The following is an 18593-nucleotide window of genomic DNA, read 5'->3' as shown; positions in this document are numbered from 1 at the left end:
TAGCTCTTGCAAATTAAACCTATACCAATTATTTCTAATAAAACCATTAATGCATATTTTACTAAACTTTAGAGGACCATAGTTAATAAACTAACGAACCAAAGTTGATGATTTGACTATCAACATTTTCAGAAAAAAAAAGCTACCAGAATCCATTAAAAAATATAGTCGTTACCATTTGAAAAATAAAGTTCATTTTGCTATTGGTACACCTGCGTGTTTAAACATTTTGAAATTGTTATAAAAAAATTGCCTGTTAAGAATAAAGAAACACGTCTTTTTAAGTTTTAGCGAAATTCTATTTCATTGATCCATAATTGTTAAAAAACCCGAATGACATAAGATACACTCCGTACATTTATGTACATAATTGGTGTTCAAAATGTCTTGCAATTATTTCTGTTTTTCTGTGGTGGTCAAAGAATATTCTTGGTTAGTTAATAATTTCTTTTGAGAATGGTGAAATTGAATACAAAGTTTGACTGCATATTTCTTTATATTTTATAAAACAGCCATATAGAAATTTCAGCATTTTTAATTATTATAATACCAATGTTTGTTTTCATAAATATAATGTTTTTACTCTTAAAATTTTAAAGCATTTTTTGGTAATTTTAATTACATATCACAATAAATGTTAGTGCCAGCGCTGGATAGGCAAGGTATTAGCAAACCAAGTTTTAGGATTTTAACCGGCCATAAAAAAGTTGACGGCATAATCTTTATATTCATTGTTCAGAGTTTGGGGTATTCAAATATTTTCAGTCATATATTACTAGGCTGGATCAAATTTTACATGGCCTATACAAAGTTCCAACCAATATACATAATAATATAATATAATATATTACTAGCTAGTTTAATTATTTACGTATAATATGTGCATGTACCTACCTCATAATATAAATATATATTGTAAATAATTATTAAATTAAAGTATATACATTGGTAGTTATCTTATTTTTTAAACACTTGTCCTTTAAGTAAATCTATACAATTTATTTATATTTGCTTATTAATAATTTACAAATTTATAATGTTAATAATAAAACTATACATTAAGAATTACATCCAAGTAAAAATTCTGCAGCATTTTTTGGATATCCATCTTCCGTTTTATTGTGATTATGATCAAACTTCCAAAACTGATTTCCATTAAAGAAATATGTATCTCCTAAAAAATCATTTCTATTATGTTATATTCTACTTATATTCATTTCAAAATTGTATTGTTTTAAAAGAAAAACAATAGGATACATAATACATATTATATATGATGATGTAGGAAATAAGATAATTTTCTGTGACCATTATGATACTATTTATGATTTAACAACCAATGTCTTCATATATAAATAGTTATACTTGTATTGGAAAAATATATGAGTAATATACATAATATAATATATACTGGGAAATGGTAATTGTATTCACTTAACACATAAGTTTGATTCAGAAAAATAGGTAGAATTTTCACAGATTCAAATTTTAAATGATTATAAAAAATAATTGGTCAATTTTTCGAAATCTTACGGCATGGTTGGAAAAGTTTATGAATTAAGTTTTGGTAAAAAAAAAATTACAAAGAAATTTTTTAGCAAAATACTTAGAAGAATTATCAAATCAGATTTAAGTCTTTCATCTGTTATTCTCTTCACTTTGGCAAAACGGCAGCAGCAGCAGCAGTAAATAATAAATGAAACCACTTGTTTGATATTCAGCATTTGAACATTGTTGTCAGTTACATAATATTTAAAGACTAATTTTCTTATTACAATTTATTTATTTCCAAATTTTAAACAGGGTTGTATTGTCGTTTGGTCCTTATGGTCAGTCACAAATATGATTCCCCACCTTATAAATGTTTCCAGTGCTTCCACTGCTTATTCATATTATATTTCACGGTATCGAAATTGTTAATGCCAATTATAATTAAGAGGTAACGCAACTAATCACAGTTATTACAATATTATAGAAGCAATTATGGTATAGGTACCCTATATTGGTAATAATATTAATACTAAAAGTTAAAAAAACTTTAGTGACTATAATATATAGTTCAAGAATCTAGTGGACAAAAAAATAAATAATATATTAAAATATTTACCAGATTTCCACGTGAAAACATCGTCTATTGGAGTTCTTACACCTCTGAAATGTTCTTTAATTGATCTATGCCTTTGTAGTAACAATTTATGTTGATCATCATACACCCAAAAGTATTCCCCACTTAAAAAATAAATTTAATATAATATTAATATTAAAATCGGATCGGAATGTTGGGCTATAGATAAGACAATGGAAAGGAAAATGAGTGTTTCGGAGATGAGAATGTTAAGGTGGATGAGTGGAGTGACGAGAGAGGACAGAATAAGAAATGAGTATATAAGAGGTAGTATAGGAGTGGCTTCAATAGTTGACGAAATGCGTGAGAATAGGTTGAGATAGCTAGGACATGTTTTAAGAAGAAAAAACTGAGGCAGTTTCAGTGACGAAGAACATGAGTGTGGATGGAAAAAGAGGAAAATATGGTTTGAAGTTATAGAATGCGATATAAGAATGACGTTGTGTTTGTGAGGAGCATGCTAAGGATCGTAGTAAGTGGAAATTGAGGACCAGGGTGGCCGATCCCAAATAGTTGGGAGAGAAGGCGAAGGAAAAGAAGAAGATTAATATTAAAATAATAATTTAAGATTAATGCCTCATAATGTGAAGAATAATTTAAGAGGACGCCTCACCCGCAAGGTCGCATGGCCGCATACCTATTATGTTGTCTCCGTCTTACAAGTGCATAACATAGCAAATTGTACGCTCGGCAGAACACGTGTAGATCCGTTAGTTTAAAAATATGAGTGAATTGACCTCTTATAAAATGTCAAGTTAAGATTATTATCTAGACAACCTCATGGGCTTTTTATTATATTTTAATTTTAAAGCGAGTTAATAGTTATGAGTATTTAAAAATTGTAAATTGTTTGTACATCTTAAAATACTCATACGCTTAAAAAATAAAAATATAATAAAAAGCCCATAAGGTTGTCTAGATAATAATCTTACCTTTAGATTTTATAAGAGGCCAATTCACTCTAATTTTTAAACTAACGGAGCTACACGTGTTCTACTGAGCGTACAATTTGCTATGTTACGCGCTTGTAATATGTAAGACGGAGACAACATAATATGCGGGTGAGGCGTCCTCTTAAGATTGATGTCATATAAGTCATAATGTGAAGGATGTTGTTTAAAAAATGTATTATTGTTACTCAAATTGTTTTCAAACTTTAAAGTGTTTTTTATTGGCTTAGCTAAAATATTTGAAACAAAAGCTTCAATTTTTTTAGTTTACAATTTATAATGGTATTACACAGGGGCGGCTCCAGGGACATGGTTTGGGGGGGAGGGGGTTAAGTCATAATTATCAGAAAATGTCGATGATTTTTTTTTTTGATTTTTTGTTTTTAAATGTATAAAATTGTTTATAGAAATACAGCTTGGGGTGGCCTTAGGGCAATGAAGGGAGGTCTTCAGTCTGTTAGCATCCCCCACGCCTCCACGAAATATCAAATTTTTCTGGGATGAATTTTTACTAAACATATATTTATACTTGATCATTTACCTAAAAAGATAAGTTATTGGTGGTACTCCATACATCATAACTGCATCAACTCTATCAACAAAATGTGGAAATCCATAATCCATAATAGGTCTTGGACTATTTTCTATCAAATGATTTCCATTGAATACATAATAACTATTACCTGAAATATTTTAAAAGGTATTAAAATATAATAATTAACATATTATACAAATTTTTCCATATAATTTTAAACAAGAATAGACTTATACTAAGGCAAATATGGGCACCTACCTACGAAATATTTTCGTAGAAGTATAGAACATTAAGTTCTATGATATTTTATAAGTTATTTTAGATTTTAATCTTGAAAAAAAATAAGAAGAAAGGTAGCTTCTTTGCTACTCCAGATAACTATTTTAATTGAATATAGGTATCCGTAATCGGGTAATCCGTATCTTGCATTAAAAGTTATAACATCAACTCTACGTAAACTATATATATAACACTATAAACTATTTATCTAAATGCAATGCAACTAGGAACCTAATTGTATGTGTTTGGTTTTCAACTATGAACATTTTGATACGTATATCCTTACTGAAGGTATATTAAATGCTGACTAAAATATGTTGCATATAAAAGGTTTTTGTAGTTTTTTAACTATGTTTTAGATAGAATAAATGTTTTAATAAGATAATTGTATCAAAAAATTTTGTCTTATAAGTAAATTCGTACACTTTTCATGGACATTAGAAAAGCATACAATATAAATATATAATATAGTATCCATAGACCATAATAAAAGTCCGTTCAGTGTTGAATATACTGAAAGAATTTGATTTCCTAGAATACCTGGTGAATCTCACCTATACATCAGTGTCATGGAGACTTTGGTGAGGGTTTAAGTGGGATTGTGAAAAACACAAGAACTGGCCCTGTTACAGTGAAATCATGGTTAAGACAAGACGATTTACTGTCGAGTATTTTGTTTAATATGGTTTTGGAAAAGGTCATTAGAGAGATAACGTTGGAGCTCAAGAATAGGTACCTATTAGAATATTACAAGACATATATAGTGGTAGGACGTTTACTAGCTCATGCATGCAGATGATATTCAGATATTATAGTATTGATGGAAGAATCCCAAGACAGATTGAAAATATTATTTAGACATTCAGTAGATTTATGAAGAAGAAATATAAGTATGATTATCCAATTACATGTACCTAAATTAAAAAAAAACTTAGCTGGTATGTATCTATATATGGTTTTGAAGGGACGAGATCTTCTGTTTTGTAAGTCGATAAAAATAGAGGAGTATAGACCTATGAATTTAAAACAGTAGAATAATTCCAATACCTTAATAGATTTTATATAAAAAATCGGTAAACAAAATTTTGGACTCAAACATATAAACATTTTTTTTTAAAGCTTATAACATTCCCAGGCGAGTTTGATTGAAATTTTTTTTAAGTTAGGTTAGAATCCGTTACTCGTTCACATTTTTGTCTGTCGATTTTTCTTATAACATCTTTAAATAATCTAGAATCATTTGGTGTTGGTGGCAGAGTAGCAGACGCACTAAAATCGGTTGGTTTTTAATTTCGGAGACTCCCCCGAGCCGGTCTATACACTTCTGTCAATTTTTTTTTATTGTGTTAGCCCGATTCTTATCTATAAAAAAAATCAAGTGAGCTAAAATGGGTGAGGTCTAACCGTCAGTATACCTCCCTGTCTTTTTGGGAAGACCAAGAATACTCTGGGAAGGTACCATAAAAAAGAATGCTGAATGTTTGAGCCGGGAGGTGGTTTTAATTTGACTAATTGGAAGAACCTAACGTTGGATATAGAAGGATGAAGGATTGGTTGAAAGACGGGATGCTTCTGAGGGCCCAATCGCAGTGGTTGGTGCTGTGTCGTAATTTGGTCATGTTTGTTGCCTTGTTGGTTAGGGGGATTGAAATATGTATTATTATATTTGTACCACAATGCAATTCCATATAATGTATTTCAATATATTTGTGCAATAGTGAATACTAATCGTAATAATATAGTGATTAGTACGAAATAATATTATTTATTAGGTACCTACCATGTAGATGCATGGGGATTCGGGTTTTTTGTATTATTTATATAAGATATACCTACTATATAGTATAATAAGTACCTATAAAGCTATAATAAGCTATATAAGCCTATAAATAATATTATTTACATTTAAATAAGTACATAAATGTGGTTTGCTAGTTTTTAAAAATAAAATTTCATGGGGGATACGACACCCTATAATACCCAACCCCTTCCCTTAAATACAGCACTGTGTTACTGTGAAGAATATAATATATATGTTCACTATATTACTAACTGATAGAGTCTCTTCGAGATATTAATAATATTTAATCTTTACCTACCATGAAACAAAACAATATTAGAGTCCGGCCTTTCGTATGCTGCATCAATTTTGACAATAGCTTGGTTGGACTCTGCTAATACTTGAAAGAACCTTAATAATTGTACCGGATAACGTGGTTGTATGGATCCAGGGCTGTTTAATCTCCATAATATCTTAATTTTATGAATAAATTTAATGTAAAAACATTTTAATTATTAATTACTCATTTATACAGTTCATAAAAATAGCTTAAAAGCTACATAGGTTAAGATGTTTAGGTTTTTAAATGTTGTAGATTCTGACCGGAGCAATGAATTATGTATTGATGTTACAATGTTAGTGAATATATTGGATATTACCGCTGTTCAAGAAGTAAGGTGGGATGGATCAGGTAGTTTAAAGACACAGGAGATGACAATTTTCTATAGCGGAAGAGAAAAACATGAAAGAGGAGTGGGTTTTGTAATTATAAGAACAGTATTCTGCCAAATATTGTGAGATTTGAGCCGATAAATAATAGAATATGCTATGTTGATCTTAAAAGTAAATGGTTTAACATACTACTAATTAACTACTACGCTCCCACTGAGGACAAAAGTGAAGAAATAAAAAATGCCTTTTACGAAGAACTGGATAGGATTTGCGATGCATTACCAACTGGAAAGCCAAAAATCATCTTAGGTGATGTCAACGCAAAAAAGGGAAGGAAGCAACTTATAGACCAACAATAGGAAAGGATAGTTTACATAACGATACAAATAATAGTGGGAGTAAACTAATAACTTTCGCAACTGCTAGAAACAAGAGAATAAGTAGTACAATGTTCCCGCATAAAAATATCCACAAACAGACTTGGATATCACCATGTGGGAAGGTGAGGAATCAAAAAGATCACGTAATGGTAGACTACTGAATTAGATTAAGTATAAACGACGTAAGAAGCATGTGGGGCAGCAGTGTGGTCTCGGATCACTTCCTAATAAGAACCAAGGTCAAATTTAGAATATCGGTAGAAAGATCAAAAAGAATGAAGTGTACAAAGAAAACAAACAAAGAAGTACTGAAAAGAAATCATGTCAAAGATTACAAAGAAACAAAATTAAATCATATTGCACACGAGTCTGCAATGAAGTACAACATTTTCTGTCTCTGTTGTCCTTGCTATCATAAGTAGCACATACCTAGGTAATATTTATATGGTAATTAATAAAAAAAAAAATAAAGACTCGACTGCTATTGGTAAACAATTAGTAAGCCAGCCGGTAACGATCGCCAACTTTGGTTGCTATAGTTACATATGTTGCTATGGTAACGGTGGTTGCTTCGGCAACATCAGTTGCTATGGTAAAGGTGGTTACGGAGTTCGAATCTCGTATGATAAAATTATATTTTGCAATTTTTTTCGTAAATTGACGTTTTTTGATTACGATTGTATGTACCAAAGCAAAAACATAAAATGTCAAAAATTAAGGAGTACCTAGATAGATGGCTTAAATCATGGCATGGATATAAATCACTGCTGGGAAAAAATGGAAACGGCAATCAAAAGATCGGCAGAAGAAGTTTTAGGCTACGAACCAAGGATAAAAAGAAAATCATGGTTTAATGAACAATTTAAGGAAGATATTGCAGATAGAGATAAAGCACGTTTGAAAGTGGTACAAGACCTAACAGAGGCGAACAAAAGAATGTTAGTCATAATACAAAGAGGGGCAGAATAATTAGGATGAATAAAACATTATGGGAAAAAGGAAAAGTGAGGGAAATAGAGGATAACAGAAAAAATAACACAAGGATATTCTTCGAAAAGGCGAACAAGGTGAGAAAAAGTTTTAAACCTAGACATACAATGATAAGAATGGAGAATGGGACTCTGTTAACAGAAAATGACAAAATAGCAAAGGTATTGAAGAACATATTTCAGACACTCTTGAATCAACCTAGAAGAGATGTAGTAGCAGAAGAATGTGACACTGTTGATCAAAATATTGAACGGCCATCAATGGAGGAAGTGGAGACTGGACTGGACATGCTAAAGAGTGGGAAAGCACCTGGAGTAGATTATATAGTACCGGAATGTCTTAAGAATGGAGGAGAGCAATTGATAACAGCTGCATAAACGAATTAATAAAATCTGGGATCAAGAGGAAATACCAATATCATGGAGCACCTCTGTACTATGCCCGGTGTTCAGAAAGGGACACCATGAACTGTACAAATTATAGAGGGAACTCCCTACTCAATACCTCGTACAGAGTGTTATCGAATGTCCTACTCAATAGATTGAAGCCGTAAATTAAGATGAAAATAGAATAGCTACGTTTGAACGAAAGATCCTTAGAAGGATATTTGGGCCAAAAAGAAACGCCTAAACCGATAAGTAGAAGAACTATGTGGCGAAACAAACATAATTGGAGTCCTTAAGAGTAGAAGACTGGGATGGGCTGGACATGTGTGGAGGTCCGAAGTTCCTATAGGATTGGCCACGGGCTGGAAGCCGGACACAAGGAAGGTCGAGAGGACCGGCCGTACAGAGGTGAAAGACAGGATTACAAAAGATGCATTGAGATTGGGAGTAAACGACGGAAAAGAACTAGCTCAAGATAGAGATGGGTGGAGGCAAGTGGTTGTTGCGGTAATGACCTAAATGGCCCCCTAAAAATCAAAAAGAGAGAGAAGAGAGAAACAATAATAATTATTATTAATTAGCACTGATATCTATATATAAGATAGATCGACTATCAACTGTGGTAGATATCAACTAACGAGCAAAATACTGGCAGTCGGGAAAGAAAAACTACCGACATTATAAATATTTAATGTTCAAGAAGTTTTGTATTGTGTTTGACAAAACGGACATGTTTCAACTCTCGATACCAGTGGTGGTAAAATGATTTGATGTGGCTGATATTCTATCATTTAATCATTTAAGACATCATTTATAATTTATATTATTATAAATTTATATACATAAAAGAAATTTTAAAAATACGTTGATGTTTGCAAAGTGCAAAGACAACTTATGGTAAACTCTTATTAGGTACATTTTCAAGATTTTGAACTAAATGTTAACAACATAAATCGAAGAAAAAGCCGAATATTTCAAATGTCTATCAAGTATAAATTATAATTATAACGAACTTGCACAATGTATATAGAAAATTATAATATTTTCCAGGAAATATTAATATGAATGTTTGGTAAAAATTTGAAGTCATATTTTTAATTATAACATCAACATAAGAAAAATTTCCTCAGAAGTTATGCTTGCAGAAATTAAAAATATCCAAAATATACCTATAGAATATAGGTACTAGGTAGTCACAATTTGTTTGTACCTATAAGCGTTATAAGTTCATGCTGCTGTCATAAGCTATAGGACAAGTTACTCCAATAAACGTAGTTTTTCAAGAAACAAGACAGTTTTTGACACTAAATAATAATTAGTCCGTAGAGCAAAAATAATAATTTTTTAAACATTAAAAAGATGATGTATTCTTATATTTTTTTAAGAAACTATTGAGTACAAAAGTATAAAGTTTCTTCATACCTTTTTATGGGTTTTAATAGACTTATCCCATATTGCCTATAGGCTTAAATGAATCAGAGAACGAAAATCAGTAAGCAGATACGAGGTACCAGGTACCTTAGTACCTACACTTTTACACTTTTATTTAGAGTTAATGCAGAATGTCTTCAGATAACCAGATATCATTGGCATTGGCATATATCAATGTGTTTATAAAATTGATGTGTTTTAAAATTTTAGATATTTAAATAAGTTGTAGTACCTACCTAGGTAAAATGCATATTTAAAATTTAAATATCTCATTTAGTATTTACTATTTATATAAAGTAGATACAGCCGTATAGGAATGATGAGAAGAGTGGAAAAAAGAACCAAAATTAAGCACTTATAAAATTAAAGATTTTATAACACAGCAATAATAACAACATATAAGGGGACAGAGTGACCGAGCGGACTAAGGCGTCGGTTGCAAAGCATACCGTCGCCGATTCGAATCTCGGCCAAGGGCTACACTTCTCTACGGGCAGACACCTGTCTGAAGAGAGATGCCACAATTGACCAGGCATGGCAGATACCTAAGGGCGCCCAAATCAAAAATTCTGCCAAAAACAAACACACACGTGTAAACAAATCCACAGTACCCTTCCCCACAGTTCTACAGGCTAATTACCTTAGTAGTTGAAGCCTTAACTCTAATAAAAAAAATTAAATTAAATTAACAACATATAACTGTAGGGGTATAATGTCAATTTTTTTAAATTAAGATAATATTATTTATTAATCAAGCTACCAGTAACATATTACCTAGTATAAATACTATTATTTCTGTTTTATGCTGGTATATCCTATATGTATATAATATTATAAATTGAGTTTAAACATTAAAAAATATATCTATTACTAAGTAGGTACAGGAACTAATTAAATGGAGTTATGAAATGATTAAAACAATGACAATTTAAAAAAAAAATTAGCCTCCTGTTGTTTCTCCTCTCCTAAATACTCCCCTTTGTTCGCGTTTATTTTGGTTCATTTATAAAAATGAGTAATAGGTCCTTATCAGTTATTATATTATATACCTATTACCTACTATGTTTATAGATAATCACTAATTAAACCTATGCATATTTAATTTAAATGACTATTATATAGGTTCATATATTTTTCAGCGATCTAGGCCCTCTTCTTTGTTTATTCCTAGATCCACCCCTAAGTACAATTTACAATTATACATATCTATTTCTATACAATAGTTAAGAGATAATGATGAGTAAATTATACTTGAGGGAATTGCAAATGGACAGTTTTTAAGGAGCTCAAGTGGCAATTTTAAAATTCTATGCATGTGGATGTGGGTCTTGTATGCGTATAGTAAGTGATCATTAGCGTATATGACTGTGTGTAAATAAAATAGCGGAGCGCTTCGCTTCCGCAGTGTGGTACAAGTCAAAGTCACGGCGTTGGTGTTGGCGCGTGAACGCTAAACAATTTATGCTCATTTGCACGGTTTAAGATAAGTCCATTTGAATGAACTTTTTGTCAATCATGTCGATGGACTTGATAACGTGATAAGACTTTTGAAAACTGATTTGAATTCGTTAATATGTCTATACTTGAGATCGACCAAGTCACATTTTAAGATAGGCGCCTATTTCATTTAATTTTTGAATAATCAACATTTGAAATTTCGTAAATTACAATTATATTCAAACAATATTTATGTAGGAATTTAGGAACAAAATTTTAAAAAGTGGCCTGATCGATCTCAGGTAATTAGATATATTAACGAATTCAAATTGGTAGATTTTGGTTGAAATAATTGTCGGTTTGCAATCCCCTTAATAGATTACATTGGAAATATTATTTTGTACTATGAGCTGTTATTAAATTAAAGGCAATGTAAACTTACGCTGTTTTTAAACACGAAAATTTCTCCACGGAAGCATGAAATAGCATCAAAATTACCTTTGCATTCATCTATATTATTATTTTTACGAGTTGAAACTTCAGGCTTATAAGTAGTCACTGACTCTAGTGTTACTATGTCATCATCTGTACATGTTTCATGGCTAAATGAAGACCAATGTACATGTGGTTTGTTAGGTACCCTAGGACTCGACTGTGGTTGAATAGTACTTGGTAAAAAATTCACATGATCTTCGGGCAAAGTTCTAGAAACTAAAATGCAATTATTATTTTTATTATTATTAATTTTTTTACACGTTTATATAATATAAATCTAATGTTATTTATTGCTAAACATATATAAATTATGTTTTATTATACCAATCGTACTTATCCAATCGTAATTAGTTCAAATGAGAAACCCATAAAAACATTCTAGTCTGAAAAATATCTTTATATTAGTAATGGGATATATTCGAATATCCGAATAGTTATATCGTAACAGTGTTCGATACTACAATACAATATGTAACGAAAATTATTTGTTTAAGTTTTCGCGTAACACAAAACGTTTAATAATAATATTATATGGCTAATGGTGCATAAAGACCTACGAGAAGTGGGTTCGTCGCCAACGATATTGACTATTAGACAGGGCAATTGAAATACAAAAAATAAAAATTATGCAAAATACTCGTATATCATTATTGATAATAATGTATTAGTTACAACAAAAAAATAATAAATAAATAAATGGTAAACAAATTTAAGTGCAAGAAAAAAAATAAATATAAATTGTACAAAATACATTATAATTAAATTATGTAATAAATTATGTTAATAATAATAATAATGTATTAGTTTAACATATAATTTATAATTTAGTTACAACAATAAATAACTAAATATAAGTAAGTTTAAGAAGAAAAATTATTCATTATAAATTAGTAAATTAATACTCGTATGTTTAACTTCATTGATAAAATACATTTTACATTTTTAATTTTTTGTTTTGGTGTAAGAAGATAAAACAGCGCTGATGCGTTTAGCGGATCCAATCTGCTACGTTTAGAAATGATTATATTTCCAGCTGTTGAAAGAACTATCTCGGAAGATGCTGATGAAGCTGGTAACGATAAAATTTGTTTAGCCAATAAAGCTACTCTTGGATATTGTTTTTCGTATTCTAACCACCAATTATTTGGGTCCAAATTATGATTTATTTGTGGTTCCAATAAGTGTCTTGTAAATTCATCAATATTTTCTTCAGAATCATTTCCTAGTAAAGTGTTTAATACTATAGGTTGTATTGGTGTAACATTATTATTTGGGATATCCGACTGTAGTGTACATAAATTTAATATTTTTGATCACACTTTTTTTTAATTTTTTTTTTTCATATTGTCTGAGTACTCAAAATTTCAATGTTTGCACCTAGGGTCTAACAAACAAGATATTGAGCAATATTTACTTTTTCCGGAGAATTTTCTCCAATTTCGAAACAAACTGAGAGCTCTTGTGAAACAGAAGTTTTAAAATATGTCACTAAACTATTTTCATTTTCATTAATTTTGAGATGTTTAAAAATTAAACTATGAATAATTGACTAGATTAATGAAAATGTCACTTTCTTATCGGCACACAGAACAGTAGTTGCCAAATGTATCAGCTTCAATAAATTGCAAAGAATATTACAATGGTTCCAATCTTCTTCAATGAACTCTAACTTTTTGGTTTGTTGTTGTGTAAAATGCGTACGATCAGCCATTACAGTGACTATTCCTTGTCATATTGCTAATAATCGTTCAAGCATAACATGGTAAAATTCCATCTGGTTAAGCAACTTTGTATAAGGCTTAATTTTGGTTTGCCTAGTTGTTCTAAAACATTTTCCAAACCATATGATCTTTTATATGAATGTTTAAAAGCACTTACAATACTCGAAGCTCGTTTTATGAGGGTAGAAAATATCTGTATACCCAGTGCTTTTTAACACATAATTGTAGAGTATGAGCAGCACATGGATTACCATTTATTCCATCTAAAGATATCATTTTTACCGCAAGAGTTATATTGGCTGCGATATCATGGCTAATACCCTGCACTTTATTTTCAAGTTTCCATTCAGTTATAACACTTTGAATTGTTTCAAATAAATTATCTGACGTATGACTATGGGTCATTTATTTAGTACGAATGTTAAAAGATTCTAATTGCCAAAAATTGGTTATAAAGTGATCTGTAACTGTGATATATGAGTCTACGTTTCTGGATGTCCAACAATCTGTGCTTAATGAAACTGTATTTATAGTCAACAATTTTTCTTTAATATAATCGACTTTTTCATTATATTGCCCTTGTATACGGGTAGTTATTGTTTTTCTAGATGGGACTTTATAACTAGGTTCCATTACATTCATTATTTTTTTTAAATCTACTGTGTTCTACTGTATTAATTGGAAACATATGTTCGCAAATCATGTTACATATTAACTGCATAATAAGTTCACTACGATTTTTGTCTATAGGTCGTATAGTACAAGCTGATGCAATATTAGACCTACGAACCTTTTTTTTTGTATAATGGTAAGGCGTTGAACTCGAAGAACTAGAACTTGAAGTTGAAGGAACACAATTTGAATTGTCTGAGTTAAGACTATTGGAAAGAGTTCAGAAATTTCGCCGTATTAGTCTACAACACTAGTATCACTATCAATTCAGACTCTACAAATGTATTGAAAACATTTAAACATTTAAAAACAGAAATTTTTGATAGTAAAAATGTTCATAAATGTATTTTTTTTTTCAATTTTGGCTATTAATAGACATTTACATATGACATGGAGACAACACTTGCGGGTATAACGTCCTCTTAAAAGGATACTTTTTTAGGTTCTGAGCGAAGCAATGAATGTATTGAGTTTATAAAGAAGTGTGGTTTTTTTTTTAATTTTTAATTTTTTTTTGTGTCTGTCATCACCTTTTAGGACAGAAAAAAAGCTCGGATTTTCTTCAACAGTAACTTTTCTAATAGGAAAGTAAATCAAGTTGGTACTTTGGGGGGGTCAAAAGTAAAAATTTCCCATTAGTTTTCCAAAGCGAGATGAAAAACAAAAGAAAAATTAAGGAAAAACGGGAATTTTTACGAAAAATCTGTTTTCAAGAAAATCGATTTTGGTTTTTGGTGCAACTCTAAAACAAATGACCGTAGGTACATGAAATTTTCACTGAATTTTTATATTAGAATTTTCTATACACCATAACATTTTCCAAATATTTTGACTTATTTTGAGCTGTTTACGGATAATTTCAGTTTCCATTTTTTTTTAGTTTTTTTCTATAAATATCAATAAAATTTTATTTGTTGGGTAAAAAAGCTTGAAAATTTGATACAAGGCTCCTACTATATTGTTATAATGACATATAAAAAATATTAAAAATCCTTAGCCACAGTTTTTATTTATAAGCATTTAAGTTCAAATATTGACAAAATACGAAAAAAAATCACGAAAATTAGCAAATTATTTTGAGTTGAGAATTTATAAAAATTTTTCTTTTTCGATCTAAGATTTGAAAATGTAATACAAGATTATCCATAAGTTTGTCTACCTTTATCAGAAAAAAAAATGTATACAAGAATATCAAATTAAATTTTTATGAGCGTTTGAAATTCATATTTTTACAAGATTCACTCTATTCACTCGATTTTTTGTGTAACGATTTTCTTATTTTGTTGTAACTAAAAAACATATGACTGTAGATACTTGAAAATTTCACTGAATGTGTATATTACCATTTTCTATACACGATAAAATGTTGAAAATATTTTGACTCTTTTTGAGCTGTTTGCGGACATTGTCAGTTTTTAATTTTTTTAGTTTTTTTTTCTATAATTCCAATAAAATTTTGTTTGTTGGGTAAAAAATCGTGAAAATTAAATGCAAGACTTCTGATATATTGTTACAATAGCAGTTGAAAAATATTAAAAATACATCGGCACAATTTTTTTTATAAGCATTTAAAGTTCAAATGTTGACAAAATTTATCAAATTTAAAATTCAATAATTATTTTGTAGTTAAAAATTTATAAAATGTTCAACTTTTATATCTAAGGTTTGAAAATTTAAAACAGGCTCCACGTAAATAGGTTATATATAAATTACTTTATTCACAATAATATCATCGCTGGCGTGGAATGAAAATTTCACTTTTATAAGCCAGTGGGACATAATGTTTACAAAATGAGAAAATAGTAGCAGGGATTTAACACATTACAAACATTTGAGTGATTCGACCTACAATGAAACTTGATGATAAGAACATTATCTGTGTTAAACTTTGGTATTCACTAAAAAAAACGAGCACAATATGCTGTTTTAAAGGCATCGCACAATCTGCAGGGTTATTTAGTATTCTCTCAACTGCATGCTTGGTCTAAATATTGTCTACAAAATGCCACAAGGATTACCTACTTCGTACTGAATCTCAAATTCATAGCATCCCAAGTAATTTTTGGATTTTTTTTACATACCTATAATAGTTGTTTTAACTTGGGGTTATCAAATCTCATGCACCTAGACGACTAGAATTATACAGGAAAGAGGCAAATAGCGAACAAGTTCTCCATTTAATTTTCTCCCGTATCCAGAACTCTGCTTTACCCAATAATCCGTTTCTTTATTATCCGTTGATCAGCAACTCTTACTTCTCATTTTCCGATATCGAATAAAATTTAGATAACTCTCTACCACTACAAGTACTGGGCCTGACGGTGTTCTGGATTCTTTCTTAGCAATTATTAAATCCGTAATTTCTCTCCCACCGAATGATGAGACTAGCAAACGAGAATCTCTATAGCCTTTAAAGACTTAATATGTGTAATAATACTTAGAATCGGTCATATATAAAAATTACACGCGGCTTCTTAATGGCTAAAGAGAACACCCCAATATACACCACATCAACATCAAACATAAATTTTTACTGAATGTTGTATATACTCCCAGATCAGAGAAAACACTATCCTTCCTGAATCATTCTCGGAAGCACTTAACCGGGACCCCAACTCAATTTCCGCCACATTCATATTTATCATCAGTCATCACCGTCAATATTCTCAACATGATTTAACATTACTCTCTTATTGTATTTTAAACTAGTATTTAAGTTTATCATTATTTTAATTTGTACATCATTATAATTAGCACTCAATGGCCAGTGTCACCGTGGATATAATCAATAAAAAAAAAGTATGTCAGCGCATTTCGGTGGTGGATGTTTGTTCATTGTCCCTTCGGGCCTCAGACAGGATAATGTAATTTTACTGTATTCAATTTGAATGCAATGATTGCATTCGATAAAAAACAATTCTGAGCGGACGAGGGAATCTTTTTTATTTAATTTTATTCGTTTCTATGGTGATAAACAAAGCGTTTTAAGAACAGCTAATTTATAATTGGGAAATATCATAAAATTGAAAAAAAATATAAAATAAAAGAAAAAGCTCATAAGTCGCTCAAATGTTTTGAAAATTTCACCATGTCTAGGTAAGTCTAATATAAGTAAACAACCCAAATTTCAAGTTTTTACGAATGTTTTAAACCAAATTACAACAAAAAAATTCCCAAAATTAAAATGTCTATAAATAGCTCAAAAATGGCTAAAATTCTCCGAACTTTAAACCGCAAGGAACAAAATCCAAAATATAACAAAAAATATCTCTTGTCATTTTTCATTTGAAGCAATATTTCTGGTAGAAAACGTCGTCCGTAATTATTTAATATTATAAAATCGTGAAATCGTATGTTTTTTCTCCTTTAACTGCTTTTATTTCGAGTAGCGATTCGAAAATCGAAAAATGACCTCTCTAAAGTCCAGCTCAAGAACATTACCTTTCAGAAAAGATGCTATACTTAATACTTTTGAGCAAGTTTAGAGGGAGAAAAAGTGTTTATAGAATAAAAAGAAATAAACATCATTGTAAAACCATTACATTCCTCGCTCCGCTCAGAATCTAAAAATTAATTAAATAAATTAAAAACCATTCTACACGTCCAACGAAGAATTAAAAACAAACAGATTGTGTTTAAAAATATACTTACTATACAATGAATGCATTCCCAATATATCGTCATATCCAATATCTTGAGGTTGTGGACCTGTGTAATAGGGATTCATAATGGAATTAGGTTCTGACGAATGTCCCAATCCTAAACTGTGGCCCATTTCATGAATAGCCACAGAATAGAAATCAACACCTTTAATATAATAAACACATGAGTATAAGTTGATAATTCTTATAAAATTGTTTTATACTTTAAAAAGTCAATAGGATAAATACTAATATACTATATATACCATTGTAAGAGTTGTCTAATGTCCAGTCTTCACTATCGTCAAAATGTATATCTCCGCCTAAAAATCCTAGTTCCATTGGATAAAATGCATGTGCAAGGACATTACCAGGACCATCAAATGGAAACCTAACATATTTATTTTTTTTAAGAATGAGAACGTCATACAACTGTCTATTTTTATTTATATTTTATTTTAAATTGTTTGTTAATTATCGTCTATATTATATAACAGGTATATACTTTACTCTAATTCACACTTACTGATCTCCATGATTGGAAACTCCAAATGAAATCAAGATATCTGCATTAGCATTATATACTTCTGAAAATGTGATTCGACTATACCGACTCCACTTAGTAAATGCTCTTTGAATTTCATTCGTGATACCATCACGTGATAATTTTGGGGTAAAATTAGATATGCTAGATTAAATATTAAACAGTAATAGAATAATAAGATATAATATTGATAATATTATTTGGTAATACTGGTTTTAATATTGCTACATCGAAATTATTGAAGAATTAAATCTAATAAAGTCCACAAATATATATTTCTTTCTTCTCCGAAAATTTATACTTGTGAATTATGATAAAATTATCAAAACAAATTTAAAGTACTTTTATAGTTATGTTTATGCAATGAAAAGTATTTAAATAGTATTCGAATAAAAAAAAGGTATTTTAATTCTTGTATTTGAATACATTTATTCGAATACTTTACAAGACTAGACGTGAATAATAAAAGCTACATAACGGCATAACGCGGATTTCATATTTTTCATTCTTACAAGGATAAAAGCGATTTGTCTTCTTTTTCTCACTCTCTCTCTC

The 18593-nt window shown here is 29.9% G+C and overlaps 1 protein-coding gene across 2 annotated transcripts in view; it reads right to left on the bottom strand.

Annotated features, from left to right (window-relative positions):
* Positions 1 to 469: 469 nt before the first annotated feature.
* LOC132948346 (matrix metalloproteinase-20-like) overlaps positions 470 to 18593 on the bottom strand; it is a 36670-nt gene continuing 18546 nt past the window's right edge. Inside the window, exons 4-11 of one of the 2 annotated variants that reach the window (XM_061018775.1) lie at positions 18021 to 18182; positions 17761 to 17885; positions 17505 to 17660; positions 11408 to 11676; positions 5989 to 6142; positions 3617 to 3758; positions 2108 to 2229; positions 470 to 1174 (exon numbers count right to left, since the gene is read on the bottom strand). In XM_061018775.1, the coding sequence (XP_060874758.1) occupies positions 1059 to 1174; positions 2108 to 2229; positions 3617 to 3758; positions 5989 to 6142; positions 11408 to 11676; positions 17505 to 17660; positions 17761 to 17885; positions 18021 to 18182 (1246 nt within the window). In that variant the 3' untranslated portion in view covers positions 470 to 1058. The remainder of the gene's footprint in view (positions 1175 to 2107; positions 2230 to 3616; positions 3759 to 5988; positions 6143 to 11407; positions 11677 to 17504; positions 17661 to 17760; positions 17886 to 18020; positions 18183 to 18593) is intronic. The other variant, XM_061018776.1, reaches the window with a different exon arrangement.

Source organism: Metopolophium dirhodum, chromosome 7 (assembly GCF_019925205.1).
Source record: "Metopolophium dirhodum isolate CAU chromosome 7, ASM1992520v1, whole genome shotgun sequence".
Classification (NCBI taxonomy): Eukaryota; Metazoa; Arthropoda; class Insecta; order Hemiptera; family Aphididae; genus Metopolophium; species Metopolophium dirhodum.
This window is presented reverse-complemented; position numbering and strand designations above follow the sequence as displayed.